The sequence below is a fragment of the Cebus imitator genome, unplaced genomic scaffold (genome assembly GCF_001604975.1).
Source record: "Cebus imitator isolate Cc_AM_T3 unplaced genomic scaffold, Cebus_imitator-1.0 Scaffold128, whole genome shotgun sequence".
NCBI lineage: Eukaryota > Metazoa > Chordata > Mammalia > Primates > Cebidae > Cebus > Cebus imitator.
In genome coordinates this window covers 2701073-2714131 of record NW_016107443.1, presented here as the reverse complement: position 1 = coordinate 2714131, position 13059 = coordinate 2701073, and the positions used below count along the sequence as shown (strand labels likewise).

The 13059-nt window shown below is 44.8% G+C and overlaps 1 protein-coding gene across 1 annotated transcript in view; it reads left to right on the top strand.

The window, feature by feature from the left end:
* MAP7D2 (MAP7 domain containing 2) overlaps positions 1 to 13059 on the top strand; it is a 120457-nt gene that overhangs the window by 100474 nt on the left and 6924 nt on the right. The window contains 4 exon segments of the mRNA XM_017540662.2: positions 2731 to 3002; positions 3609 to 3741; positions 10438 to 10597; positions 11390 to 11561. Of these exon segments, the coding sequence (XP_017396151.2) occupies positions 2731 to 3002; positions 3609 to 3741; positions 10438 to 10597; positions 11390 to 11561 (737 nt within the window).

The window sequence follows — 13059 nt, the reverse complement described above, 5'->3', positions numbered from 1 at the left end:
TGGGGAGGAAGGCAGCAAATCACACTGCCACGTGTGTTCCTATGCAACAATTTTGCATGTTCTTCACATGTACCCCAAAACCTAAAATGCAATAAAATAAATAAATGGGAAAAAAAAAAGAAGGTTCTGTGGCTTAGTTCACTGTGGGAAGCCGTTTCACCTCTCTAAGCCTAGTTTTCTCATCTGTAAAGTGGCCATGATAATAGTACCTGTGTCATACCGTTTATATACTTGTGTACGCAAATATGTGTCTGTATACATTTAGCAGCGTAGTGGCTGGTGTGTAGACAGCACTCAGTAAACATGGACACAACTGCAGAGAGTGTGAATGGAGGTTTGAGCTCCAAATGGCCAGGGGAAGGACCTGGCCTGACTGTGTCAGAACACATGAGGACTCACGTGCTGAATCATAGAGGCACTCACACATTACCTCTGGAGCTAGGGCTCTCAGGAGCCTCAAGGTCACCGTGGGGATTGGACACTACCCCCTCCAAGCAGAACAGCTCCACTCTTACCTACTGGATACAGACAGTGTGTGTGTGTACATCTGTGTCTGTGTGTGTGTGTGTGTGTCTTTCTCTCTGTCTCTCCCTCACTCCCTGCCCCACCCCATGACTTAGGGATTCTCAGTTGAGTGAGATCTTGTCCCTAAGGGGACATTTATCAATGTCTGAAGGCATTTTTGTTTGTCACAGCCTGGGTAGGGAGCAGATTGCTGCTGGCATCTAGTGAGTGGAGGCCAGGGATGCTGCTAAACATCCCACAGTGCCCAGGATAACCCATAACAAAGGACTGTCCAGCCCCAAATGTCAGTGATGCCAGGTTGAGGAAGCCCGCTATGCATGCCTATGTGTATGGCGGGGCAGTGGGATTCTCCGCATAGCTTTTACTCGGTAAGAATCCAGGAAAAAATAGAAGACCAGCATTATGTAGTGTACCTGGAAAAAAACACCTGATTGCTAAGCACTCTGAAGGGTGCTTAGGCCCCACACTCGGGTTCTCCTAAGCACATCCCTTAGGAGAACCCGAGTGTGGGGCCTGAGCCCAAGGCCAGAGGGGAGAACAGTCTGCAGAGAGTCCAAGCACCATCCACAAAGACAAGGTGTCTTGAGAGTTCTGAGTTGCTTCAGGCCTAATGGGATGAGGACACAGGGAAGCCACTTGAGCCAATATGAAAGGATTCTGCTTAGGGTTAGAGTTGTCGAGCTGAGAAGCCAGACGGCCGTGGGAGGGGTGAACAGCCTGTATGGTGGATATGTGATGTAGACTGCTTTTACATGAGTAAAATGGTTGATACTGAAACAACTGGACTTTAGAAATTCACACCATGTTTATGATGTATGCATTGTATCAAGTGATCACCTCTTTGTTTCCTGCCTTTATTTGACCCTCTGCCTGACATTGATGAAAAGGGGGAAGGTGATCTCCTGGACACTGGGAGCTGGCCCTTTAACATAAGAACATGCTGGAAAACCGTCCTGCAGCTCAGCCAGTCTATATGCCACTTGAGGATTATTTTTCCCTTCAAGACCAAGTTTAATATTGAACTGATCGTATTTTCCCTTACTACCAGGATCTGATTAGTTAACTCTAAGCCTCTGGTGAAAAATTGTCTTTGAATATTAGGATGATTTGCCATTTTTATTGCTGTTTTTATAGATCAAAAAACATCAGATATTGGCAATTTATGATTCATCCTGCTACAGCATTGTAAGTGATGACTTGTAATTTCTGTATGCAGTACTTTATATCCTTCCTAGAGGAACTCTGTACAAATGCCCACATCCCTGTTCAGACCTCTGGGGAAACTGAGCATATCCAGCTAAGCTGTTACCTGTGTCCTGAACAAGCAGCACTCACCAGGAGCCAAGCCTTGGCTGGCTTACCTGTAATGAACCCTTTCCCAGCAGACACAAGATGAGCTCCTGTGTTTTAACCAAGTGGCTTGTCCTCACCTTTTATATCTGCCCAGTAGGGAGCAGAGAGCTTCTTTTAAACCTGAGACCCTCCAAAAAACACCCCCCCATCCCCATCTGTTGGCTTTGTTCCTCAGCATTTAAAAAGGAATGGGGAACCTTGAAGACTTCCTAAGTGAAATAAGCCAGACATAAAAGGACAAATAGGATATCATTTCCATTTCTGTGAGTTACCTGGAATAGGTATATTCCGCAGAGACAGGAAGTAGAAGAGTGATTGCCAGGGGTTGGGGGGAGGGGGAATGGAGAGTTAGTGTTAAATGGACATAGATGGTGGTGATGGTTGCACAGCAGTGTCAGTGTACTTAATGCCACTGGAGCCGTACACTGAAAAATGGTTAAAATGGTAAATTTGATGTTATATATATTTTGTCACGTTTTTTAAAAGAAGCCAGCTTGTTTATTGCCATATGCTAAAACCAGATTCAACCCTGATGTTCACCTAAAGAAAGGGAGTGGGAAAGTACCTAATACTCCACCTTTACACTGTCATGACACCTAAGTGAGATTAGGACATGGCATCACCAGCTGTGCTCCTTAAAATGTTTCCCTTTCCACCAGGGCCATCTTAGAGAGACCATATATTCCTGTTGGACTAAGAGCACTTTAGTGACTTTTGAGTGTGTGCTAAGCCCTACTTTCCTTTCTCTGGAAGGATGAAATTGTTCAGCTTCTTGGATCTAGGTGTCTTAGAAACAGAGAGCTCTGTGTTCAGGCCTAGGAATCATCCTCTGGTATATTTTTGGTTTTCCAGGACAGCTACTAAAGCTTATCCACAGTCTCCAAAGACAACAAAACCTCCCTACTCAGGGTCTCCTGTGAGATACCGCTTACCTGCCCTTTCCAGCCAAGAGACGCCCAAGAAGAAAGCAGATAAAGAGAAGAGCAACAAGGAAAGGGAAGGTGCCTTGACTCAGCAGACTGCTGGCCCGCAAGGGGAGGAAGCCCCAGAGAAGCATCTAGTGGACAAGCATGCCAGTGAGAAGCACACTGCTGCCGCAGGAGGGAAGGCCGAAAACGGTGCAGGTAGATGCTGCCACCGTGCCTTGGCTTTCCCAAGACGGTTCTCCCTAGACCCAGTCCACATGCCATTCTCTTGTGTTTTGGGGGAGGGAGAGATATTTTTCCCTGGGGACAACTTCATTCCCTCATGCAGCTTTCTCAGGTTTGCACGTTGCTCCTGAGTTCTTTCCTTCAGTCTTCTGAGGTCCCCTGGAGGAGACCTAGGGGCTGACTCTACTCATAGCTGTGGAAGCTCACAGGGATGCTGAGTTAAGACAGGCTGTGTTCAGCCTGCATCTGCACCTCACACAAGAGATCATCTTCCTTTAGTCTTTCAGGCTTCTATGATGCAGCGAGTTTACCCAGATGGTGGCTGCTGTGGCACTTGCCAGTGGCCCTGTATTTCCTCCTCACCTTTCAATTGTCTTCCACTGTAAAAAGCATTTAAGGTCATATCCAGCCTATGACAGCTTCTCTTGCTTGGTGGTTGATTGGCTGGTCTGGACAGCATTTCCCATCACCACACTGGATTGGATTTTTTTCACTTTCAACTGGCAGCTGCTGTGTGAGTGGAATCATTATGTTCGTTTGCCTTGACCTTTTCCTCTTGATGACTCTCCTCTGGTGCAGCCTTGGGGAAGCCCACAGCAGGCACCACTGATGCAGGAGAGGCTGCAAAGATCTTGGCGGAAAAGAGAAGACAGGCCCGGCTACAGAAGGAACAGGAGGAGCAAGAACGACTGGAGAAGGAAGAACAAGATAGGTATGCAAGTGCTCAGATTTCAGTGTGATCTCATATAAACATTGTGTTGGCAAGAGCAACTTGCTCTTCTTTTTACAGCGTTGGTATTGGTAAAACTTGAACAGAAGTATGGGAACCTAGAATGTCTGAACTACATGGAAGGTGTTCAGGAGACTGCTTCTCATATTAGATGTAATTATTAATAACAACAATGGAACTTTGCTCTTTTCAGAGGACGTGGAAACTCATAGCTCTTGGATCTAAATGGCACAGGCATCTTCCCATTCTCCTCTTGGACTTTGGGGCCAGGCAGGCCTCCTAGAGCTATCAGGGGAGTTTGAGCTTTGTTTACAGAATGAGATTCTCCCTGGGAACACAGGCGTGGTAGGGAAGGGAAAAAAATAAAAGAGATTCTCCCTGGGAAGACAAGAGGTTCTAAATTCTGGTTTTGGTCTTGATTCTGATTCCCAAATTTTTTCCTCCATCAAATTATCCTAACTCACACTCCAAAGTAAGACAGAGAGGGGAGGGTTGAGGAGTATCCCCTAGGCAGAGGGTTGTATGGAGGGGAAGCCTCATAGTCCAAGAACAGTGAGTGAGGTATGGGGAGTCCCATCCTGGAGCAAGACAAAAGACATCATTGCAGTGGTCCCTAAACTTTGGAGAGCATCAGAATCATCCTAGGAATGCAGTAAGAATACATGGACTCAGCCCTGTTCTGTTTTAGTAGCTTGCCAGGATTTGAGAAACACTTGATGTTAGTATCAGGGTACATTGTCACAATACAGACAGTCCTTCCTTTTCTGGTCTTTTTATTTAGAGAGGAAAGCATGTTGAAGGACAAGGTCGATTTTATCATTAAATTGATAAAGGAAGCTGTTAGGCTAATCACAGAGTACAATCCAATACTGTTTAGAGAATTAACATGACAGGAAGCAGGCAATGCTGTAGCACTTCAAGGCCAGCACTGAATTTAGAATAATAAATAATAGAATATTCTTGATCTTTTAGTGACCTTGGTAAGTCTTTGTGGTCTCTGATTACAGGTTTGATGATCTTTTTTTTTTGAGATGGAGTCTTGCTCTGTCGCCCAGGCTGGAGTGCAGTGGCATGATCTCCACTCACCACAACCTCTGCCTCCTGGGTTCAAGCGATTCTCTGCCTCAGCCTCCAGAGTAGCTGGGATTACAGGTGTGTGCCACCATGCCTGGCTAATTTTTTGTATTTTTAGTAGAGAAGGGGTTTCATTTGGCCAGGCTGGACTTGAACTCCTCACCTTGTGATCCGCCCTCCTTGGCCTCCCAAAGTGCTGGGATTGCAGGTGTGAGCCACGGTATCTGGCCTGATCTATTTTTTAAAAGGAGCAGCGGGGTTGGTCTGGATGGTCCCTTCTTGAAATTCAGGACTTCTTTGATTGTTTTCCTGTTTCCAATCTTTTGGTCAGTGCAGACATGGTTTGTTTGTTTTGTCAAGTGGTATGTTTGGGCTGGTTGGGTGGGCCTTAGGGTGTGGGAAGGGAGAGGTCCAAGGAGATAAGAGGAATCACAGGACCTCAGATGCTAAGTGTTGATAATTGCAGGCCATGCAGGTACCATGTAGCTCTGACCTGGTGACTAACACGATTATAGCCATGTGTAAAGAAGGTGATGTTCTTTACCTTCCAGCTGTACCCTCTGTCTCACTCATTTTCTTCACAGCCCAGTCCTGAAAGACTTGATTGAACTTTCTTTCTGTCTTTATTTTCTCAACTCACATTCAGTCTTCAAACCTTACACCTACCACTCCTCCTCGTTGCCTAACTCCTAATCAGTTTCTTGGTTGGCTTTGACCTTGTCAAGCTTGCCCTTCTTCTCTGGCCTCTCTTCAGAGCCTCCTCTGTCCGCTTCTCATCCCCTTAAATGTTGCCTGGGCTCTCAGCCCTCAGTCCTCAGCCAGCTTCTCTTCCAACAAGCCCTCCCAAGCAGCACTGCTCCCTCCTGTTCTGCCAGTGTGCCCGCCATGCTGCCAGTTTCCCCTGGCTTCAAAAGATGTAGGGCCCACATTTTATACAACAGTTTTCTATTGAGCCTTTGTTGTGCTAAACCAACTCTACTGTCATCTCATTTCCCACCTTCATTTTCCTTTTGTCTTGTTTTATCATCTGTTTCTGGAGCGAACTGCAGATTGCTTTCTAAACCTTCCATACTTTCTGGAGCAAGGGAGGCACTAATAACACACGTGTACTGATAACTCCTAAATCTATGCCTGTGGCCCGAGCTTTGTCTAGGGCTGCATTGTCCACTATCAGAGTCTCTAGGCACACGTAGCTACCAAAATATACATTCAATAAAATTCAGTTCCCCAGCCACACCCACCACATTTCCGTGCCCAAGAGCTGCATCTAACTAGATGTGGCTCCACAGCACACTGGGCAGCACAAATCTATAGATTGTTTACCTACTCAACAGAAGGTTCTTTTGGATAGCACTGGTCTAGAACCTAGAGACCATATTTCCAGCTGCAATAAGTTTTCATTTGAGTGTGTCTCATATACATCTCAAATCCAGCATTTCCAAAGCAGAACTTAGTATTTTTCCCCAAACCTCCTTTCTCTTCCATGAACTCTGTACTCTCGTCTCCCCAGGCACCCAAGTGAGAAATCTCAGTGCCACTCTCAGCTCTTTGCTTCCTCCTCCCTGTCCCAGTGGTTGTTGGGTCCACTCTTCATCAGCTGTCATATTCGCATCTCTGTTCTCTCCCTTCCCTTCCAGCCTCTCCTGTCCTTCCTCAGCTCCAGCCCCCATTGCTTCTGACCTGGTCTGTATCTGTCACATCCCAACTGAGCTCCCTGCTCTAGGTCTCCTAGAGTTTGTCACCTGTCCACGCTGGGTCCACACTGACCTTTCTCAAATAAATGTGATTGTTTTCCTGTCCTTTAACAAGCCAGTGACTCCCCTGCCCACTGGATCCGCCCAAACCTGTCAGTAGGCCTTCAAGGCCTGCCATGAACTGGCCACTACCTGCCTCTTACCCCTTGCTTTCCTCTGGACACCAACGTGCAAATCTCCCTGACATTCACTCATCACACAACTCCACACCTCCAAAGCTGTGCTTTTACTGTGCCCCCATGTGGACTTGTGCTCCTTCCTGCCAGACACCTCTTCCTTTCTCAAAATGCAAGTCAAGTTTTGCTCCCTCCCTGTACCTTTTCTGGCCCTGTGCCTGGGACAGAACTGACCACTCCCCACTCTTCACCCATACCAAGCCCAGCTATTCAGCTGACTTACATAGCTTCATTTGTTTACAGGCCTCTTTCCCCCTAGTTAGCACCTTAAAAGGCTGGGACACAGTCTTTGGATCACTGGTGCCTGGCACTCAGTAAATGTACAAGAAAGGAAGAGAAGGAGGAAGAATCCTGACTAAGAAACCATCACGCCAGGCGTGGCTCAAGCCAGTAATCCCAGCACTTTGGGAGGCCGAGGAGGGTGGATCACCTGAGGTCAGGAGTTCAAGACCGGTCTGACCAATATGGTGAAACCCCATCTCTATTAAAAAAAGTAAAAAGAAACCATCGCAGTAGTAGGTTAAGAGAACAGAAGGGCTAAAGTAGTATGGCGAAGGCAGACCTGGAAAAGCGAGTCTCTGTGGACTTACACAACGCGAAAGAAATGGGCAGATTTGAAGTTGATGCTGAGGTTTGATTCTAAGGCCTTAGGAGAATGGTACACCCAATAACAGGTAAAAGGAGGACATAAGGAATTCGTTTTAAATGATAAAAATTATTCATTTGATTTTAGATAAGCTTATGGTGTCTGTAGTACGTTCAGGTGATAGGAGATGGAATTGAAACCTGGGGGCATAGGTAAAAATGAGAGTGATACGCTTGATGCAAAATGAGTTTTCCTCTCTCTTGCCAGAATGTGAAGCTTTGCATAGTGCCACGTGGGAGGTGAGGAGTAAGGAAGGAAAGGACCAGACAACCTGGGGCTGGAACACAACGGCCACCTCTTGGAATAAGACCATCCTCAAATCTGTTTTATGTTTAGAGTTAAACATAAAATAGTTAAAGCCACAGATATGTTGCCAAATAAAAGAATTAAGAGAAAAATAAAGTTACTTGAGTCAAACTGTGGAAAGCCCAATTATTGTCACAAACTGGTAAGGGAAACACCATCCAAGTCAAGGATGGAGGAACCAGAACAGAAGGGCCAACCAGGAGTCCAGACAAGCAGGCCCTAAACAGAAGAACAAAAGTTGGCCCATTCCTAAACACAACAGGGCCCAGTCCCCGGGCTGTGGATGGCCCAAGATATAAACTGGGATTCTTAAGAGTTGGGGCAAGAAGGGAGCCACGATGGCTCAGGCCAGTTGTCCTGGCACTTGAGGAGGGGAGGCTACATGTTTGAGTCTAGCCTGGGCAACATAAGAACCTCTCATTTATTTTTAAAAAAAATTGCTAATGAAAGTGGGTTTAGTTGACAGTGAGAAAAAAAAAGAGTTGGGGCAAGAAACCTTAGACCCCAGGTCCACCCTGGAGAAGGCACTGGCAGGAACTAGTAAGCAGGAGATCTTAATGGGATTCCTAAACACGTTTGGTCATGTTAAGAAACTAAAAATAGCTGCTAGGGGTTCACATAAAAGAATATTCCAGCCAAGCGCAGTGTTTTCAAGTAGTCCCAGCTACTTGAAAGGCTGAGGTGGAAGGATCACTAGAGGCCAGGAATTTGAGACGAGCCTGGGTAACATTGCGAGACCCAATCTCTAAAAAATTGAAGAAAAGGGAATATTCCAGTTAGCTCCCCACGAACAAGGTCATGTGGCCAGGCGAAAGCTTCTTGTCCAAGCAAGAGTTAGTCCAGGCCAGGAACCACAGGCAGAAGTCCTCGAGGCTGCTCAGGCCTGGCTTTTTGCTGCCAACCCTACAGGTGGCAGGTGGTTTTGGTGAGAGCTAGGGCAGGCAGGGGCACATGCGATGTGGGGCAGCAGCTGAAGCCGTAAGGGAAAGCCAAGAGAGGCAGGAGAAAGCCAGGATCCTGCAGCCTCATGCTGCACAGGGCTGTAGGGAGAGCCACATGGTGGGATCTTCTGATAATATGTGTCAGGACTAAGGCTGTTGGTCTTGGGATTTAGGAGATGAACAGAGATTTTGGAGGGAAATTGTTGAGAAGTGGTATAGAGACCAAGCAGCCTGAAGAGGTGAGCAGATAGAGGCCCAGAATATAAGCTGCTGTTATGCAGTCATGAATGAGAAGCAGGTAAGAGAGGACTGAGGATGGTTGCTTGTGATGCCCGAGACCTGAGCATTTTTCCAGGGCATGGAAAAGTGAATGCAGAAGGATGAAACTGATGAATGAAAGAAGAGGGGCCAGTGGGAGGGACACATAGCTATGGAGGACGTGGAATTCACAGCACAAGTGGTAGCATTTACAATCCTTTCCATCTAAGCAGAGGAACAAGTGGGGACATTTCTGAGCAGTAATGTCATAGAGGAGAGGTTAAGAAGCTCAGATCAGGTGGCTTCAGTCTTCTCTGTATAGCATTTGGTGATAACCATCAACTAAGGAAGATGACGAAGATTGAAAAAAGGTGGCAATTTGGACTCTGTCCATAACGGATCCAGGGAATGAGGATTAAAAGGCCAGAATGCAATCACCAGCAGGCAGCACCCCAGTATGTCATTGGCACATGCTTCCAAATGAAGGTAATTTCTAAAAGACATGCAGACTTATAGTTGCACTTTAAAGGACATTGGGGCTTAGAGAGAGGATTCATTTTAAATTGTAAAATGAACTAACATTTGAGAACCTTTTAACATTTGTGAAAGGCATTTTCAGTCTCACAGTAATGCCATAGAACGATAGTATAGCTATTTCCATTTTTTAAGTGGGCATCAAGAACATTGAGTGACTTTCCAAGTGTCACGTAGTGGCATAGAGTACAATTTGGGTCATGCCCATACATCACATTGCCAGTGATTACCCAAGGAAAGTGACGTACATGTGAGGAGGAAGAACATTAAAAAGGTTAAAACAAGCTCTTGGACTTTATAGAATTTTCGCTTACTGCTTAGAGCTCTTATCACTACATCATGAACCATTCATCTGTCTGTGGATGAAACGTCTAAATGCCACTTAATTTTCATATAGCAAAGAAAGCTAAAATAGATTTCTAAAGATTGCCAAAATAAATAGAAATTTATGTTTTAATTTATTAAATGTCAAGTTTGTGTTGAGCATTTTCTTCCATTTGCTGCTGCATAAGTCACATACCAATTAGAAACCAAAGTGAACTTTTTGAGTTCATAGTCACTCCTCTTGAATTGCTGACTGGCACATTTGTGACCATTGAGACACTTCCATTTTTCCTAGCTTTCTTTGGTTTTAAATATTTATTCTGCTTGGCTTTTTAAAAGAATTGAAATTCAATAATGATGGCTTGGCGTCCTCTCTCATCGTAATCATTTGTTTGTTGACGGAGGAGCATCTGTTTTCAATACAGCATGCGTCACACATCGACACATCATTCATTGCTGCATTACAGAATTTAAAGTCAAGCCTGTCATTATTTTTGGTGAATGTATGGACCGGAGTGGATTTCCAGGAAGGATGAATCATGTTATTAAATGAATGCTCGTTGGAAGGTGTGTGGAGCGTTATTCTCAGCTGCAGCGCGCAGTTTTCTGGCAGTTTGCTTTTCGAGCATGTCTTCTTCGTCTAACAACAGTTGTATTCTCAAAAGGCTGGAGAGAGAGGAATTGAAAAGAAAGGCAGAGGAGGAAAGGCTTCGCCTAGAAGAGGAAGCCCGAAAGCAGGAAGAGGAAAAGAAGAAACAGCAGGAAGAGGAAAAGAAGAAACAGCAAGAGGAAGAGAAAAGAAAGGCAGGCATGATTGAAAAGCAGGTACTGTATGAGTCCTCAGATGGACTTTCCTTATTTTTTAAGGGCCTTGATAGTAGGTATAATTAGTTAAATTTCAGTGACTCATAATCTTGAAGTTTTTTCTTAAACTGTCTGGACTGGTTATTAACTCTAAGTTGGGGCAGTCGCAGTGAAGTTGATAATGTTTGCCATCTGTCAATTTGGGTTTTCCCAAAGGCAAACCCTGGGATAAGAATTCGAGTGCCAGCAGTTTTTGTTTGTTTGTTTGTTTGTTTGTTTTGTTGTTGTTTTGCAAGGGAATCCTGGGAAGCTGGTAGAGGAATAGGAGAAAAGCCAATTTAAGTCCAATGATGCATTTGTTAACTGTGGGTGACTGGAACACAGTCCCATTGGGAACCTCTGAGAGACAGTGGATCATGCTTTAGAATTGTCCAGCTGTGAGATGAGGAAACTGAACTACTGATCGACCACCTCCTCTCCCTCATTGGAGAAGGTCACTCGTTGAGGAATTAACTCTCTGATCTGGCCATGTGCACACTTCATGGCCCAAGCCTGCCCGCAGACACAGAAAGGCCTTCTCCATGTATAAGAAATGTCTGCAGGGGAATTGCATGGTGAGCTAGGGGTATATGAATGAGGTCCAACCATGTTTACTGTGTCATACAGCAGTTTGTATAAATCCACATTGAATATTGGAGCAACATCCACTTTAGGGCAGATGATGGGATGAAGGAACATGTCCAAAGCCAGGGAATTGCCACACTGTTTTCTTAGCTTAATAAAGCTTTGCCTTGATTTACCTGTTTCTATTAGAAAGAAGCAGCAGAGGCAAAGGCCCGAGAAGTAGCTAAACAGATGCGTCTAGAAAGAGAACAGATCATGCTGCAGATTGAGCAAGAACGACTAGAGAGAAAGAAGGTAAGGGCTGAGGGATCATGAAGACTTAGGGTAAGTGAACAGGAGGTGAATCCAGTTCTATTCTGTGGTAATTGGATAGAATGCTCCTAGGATTGTCAGTTAGATCAAGTTCATTGATACTACTGTTCAAATCTTCTATGTCTTTATTAGTTTTCTGCCATCTCGTTCTATCAGTTATTGAGAAAGATTGTTAAAAACTCCATCTGCACCCAGGCACGGTGGCTCATACCTGTAATCCCAGCACTTAGAGAGGCAGAGGTGGGAGGATCACTTGAGCCCAGAAGTTCAAGACCAGCCTGAGTAATACAGTGAAATCTTGTCTTTACTAAAAATACAAAAAATAGGCAGGTGTGATGGGCATGTGCCTATAGTCCCAGCTACTTAGGAGGGAGGATCACCTGAACTTGGGAAGTCAAGCCTGCAGTGAGCCGAGATCATGCCACTACACTCCTGCCTAGGCAACAGGAGTGAGACCCTGTCTCAAATAAAAGAAAAAAAAAACACAACTCCATCTGTGATTATGGATTTGCCCATTTTTCCTTTCAGTTACTTTAGGTTTTATGATATATATATTTATCATGATATGCCTTTCTTTGTCTCTAGTGATATTTCTTGTCTCTACTTTGACAGCCCTTTATTTTTTTGAGACAGAATCTCACTTTGTTGCCCAGGCTGGAGTTCAGTGGCGTAATCTCGGCTTACCCCAACCTCCGCCTTCCTGGTTCAAGCGATTCTCCTGCCTCAGACTACCGAGTAGCTGAGATTACAGGAGTGTACCACCACACCCAACTAATTTTTGTATTTTTAGTAGAGACAGGGTTTCACCATGTTGGCCAGGCTGTTCTCAAACTCCTGAACTCAGTGGATCCTCCTGCCTTGGCCTTCCAAAGTGCTGGGATTATAGAAATAAGCTACTGTGCTTGGCCTGACAGCCCTTTCATGATTAGTGTCTGTATGTCAAATCTTTTTCACCCTTCTACTTAAAACTTCTGTGTGTTTTTATAAGTAAAGAGCATATAGTCAGGAGTTGTTATTTTAATTCTGTTTGACAGTCTTTGTCTTTTAATTGGAGTGTGTAGTCCATTTACACTTAGTATGCTTATGGATGAAGTTGGGTTTAAGGAGGCTGATTATAAAGGCGTATTCTCATGGTATCCTAGGCCCAACCTGGGCTTTGTATTGCTGTAGGCCTGGGACCCGGGAGACCAGCCTGTGGCCTTCTCTCCTGAGATGTACCTTAGCCTCACTTTCTGTAGGATAGTCCTCTTTAATGGCAAGTGATAATTTGTTGATTTATAAGGAACCTAAGGAGAAGAAGGAGCTATATGGGATGTAAATTGAATATTGATTCTAGATACATACGAGTTAACTTCTCAAGCATTTGACCTTGTCCATGGGGCCAGAGGTGTACATCTCCAAAACCAGTGGAAAACCTTTCTATACTTGTTATCCTCTTCTGACATTTGTCTTTTACAGGTTTTGTGAGAAATGTGAAATTGCATGTAGACTGAGCTACTTTTATATTTTTGGTCTTATAGTCCTCTTACTTGTTTTTTTTTTTTTTT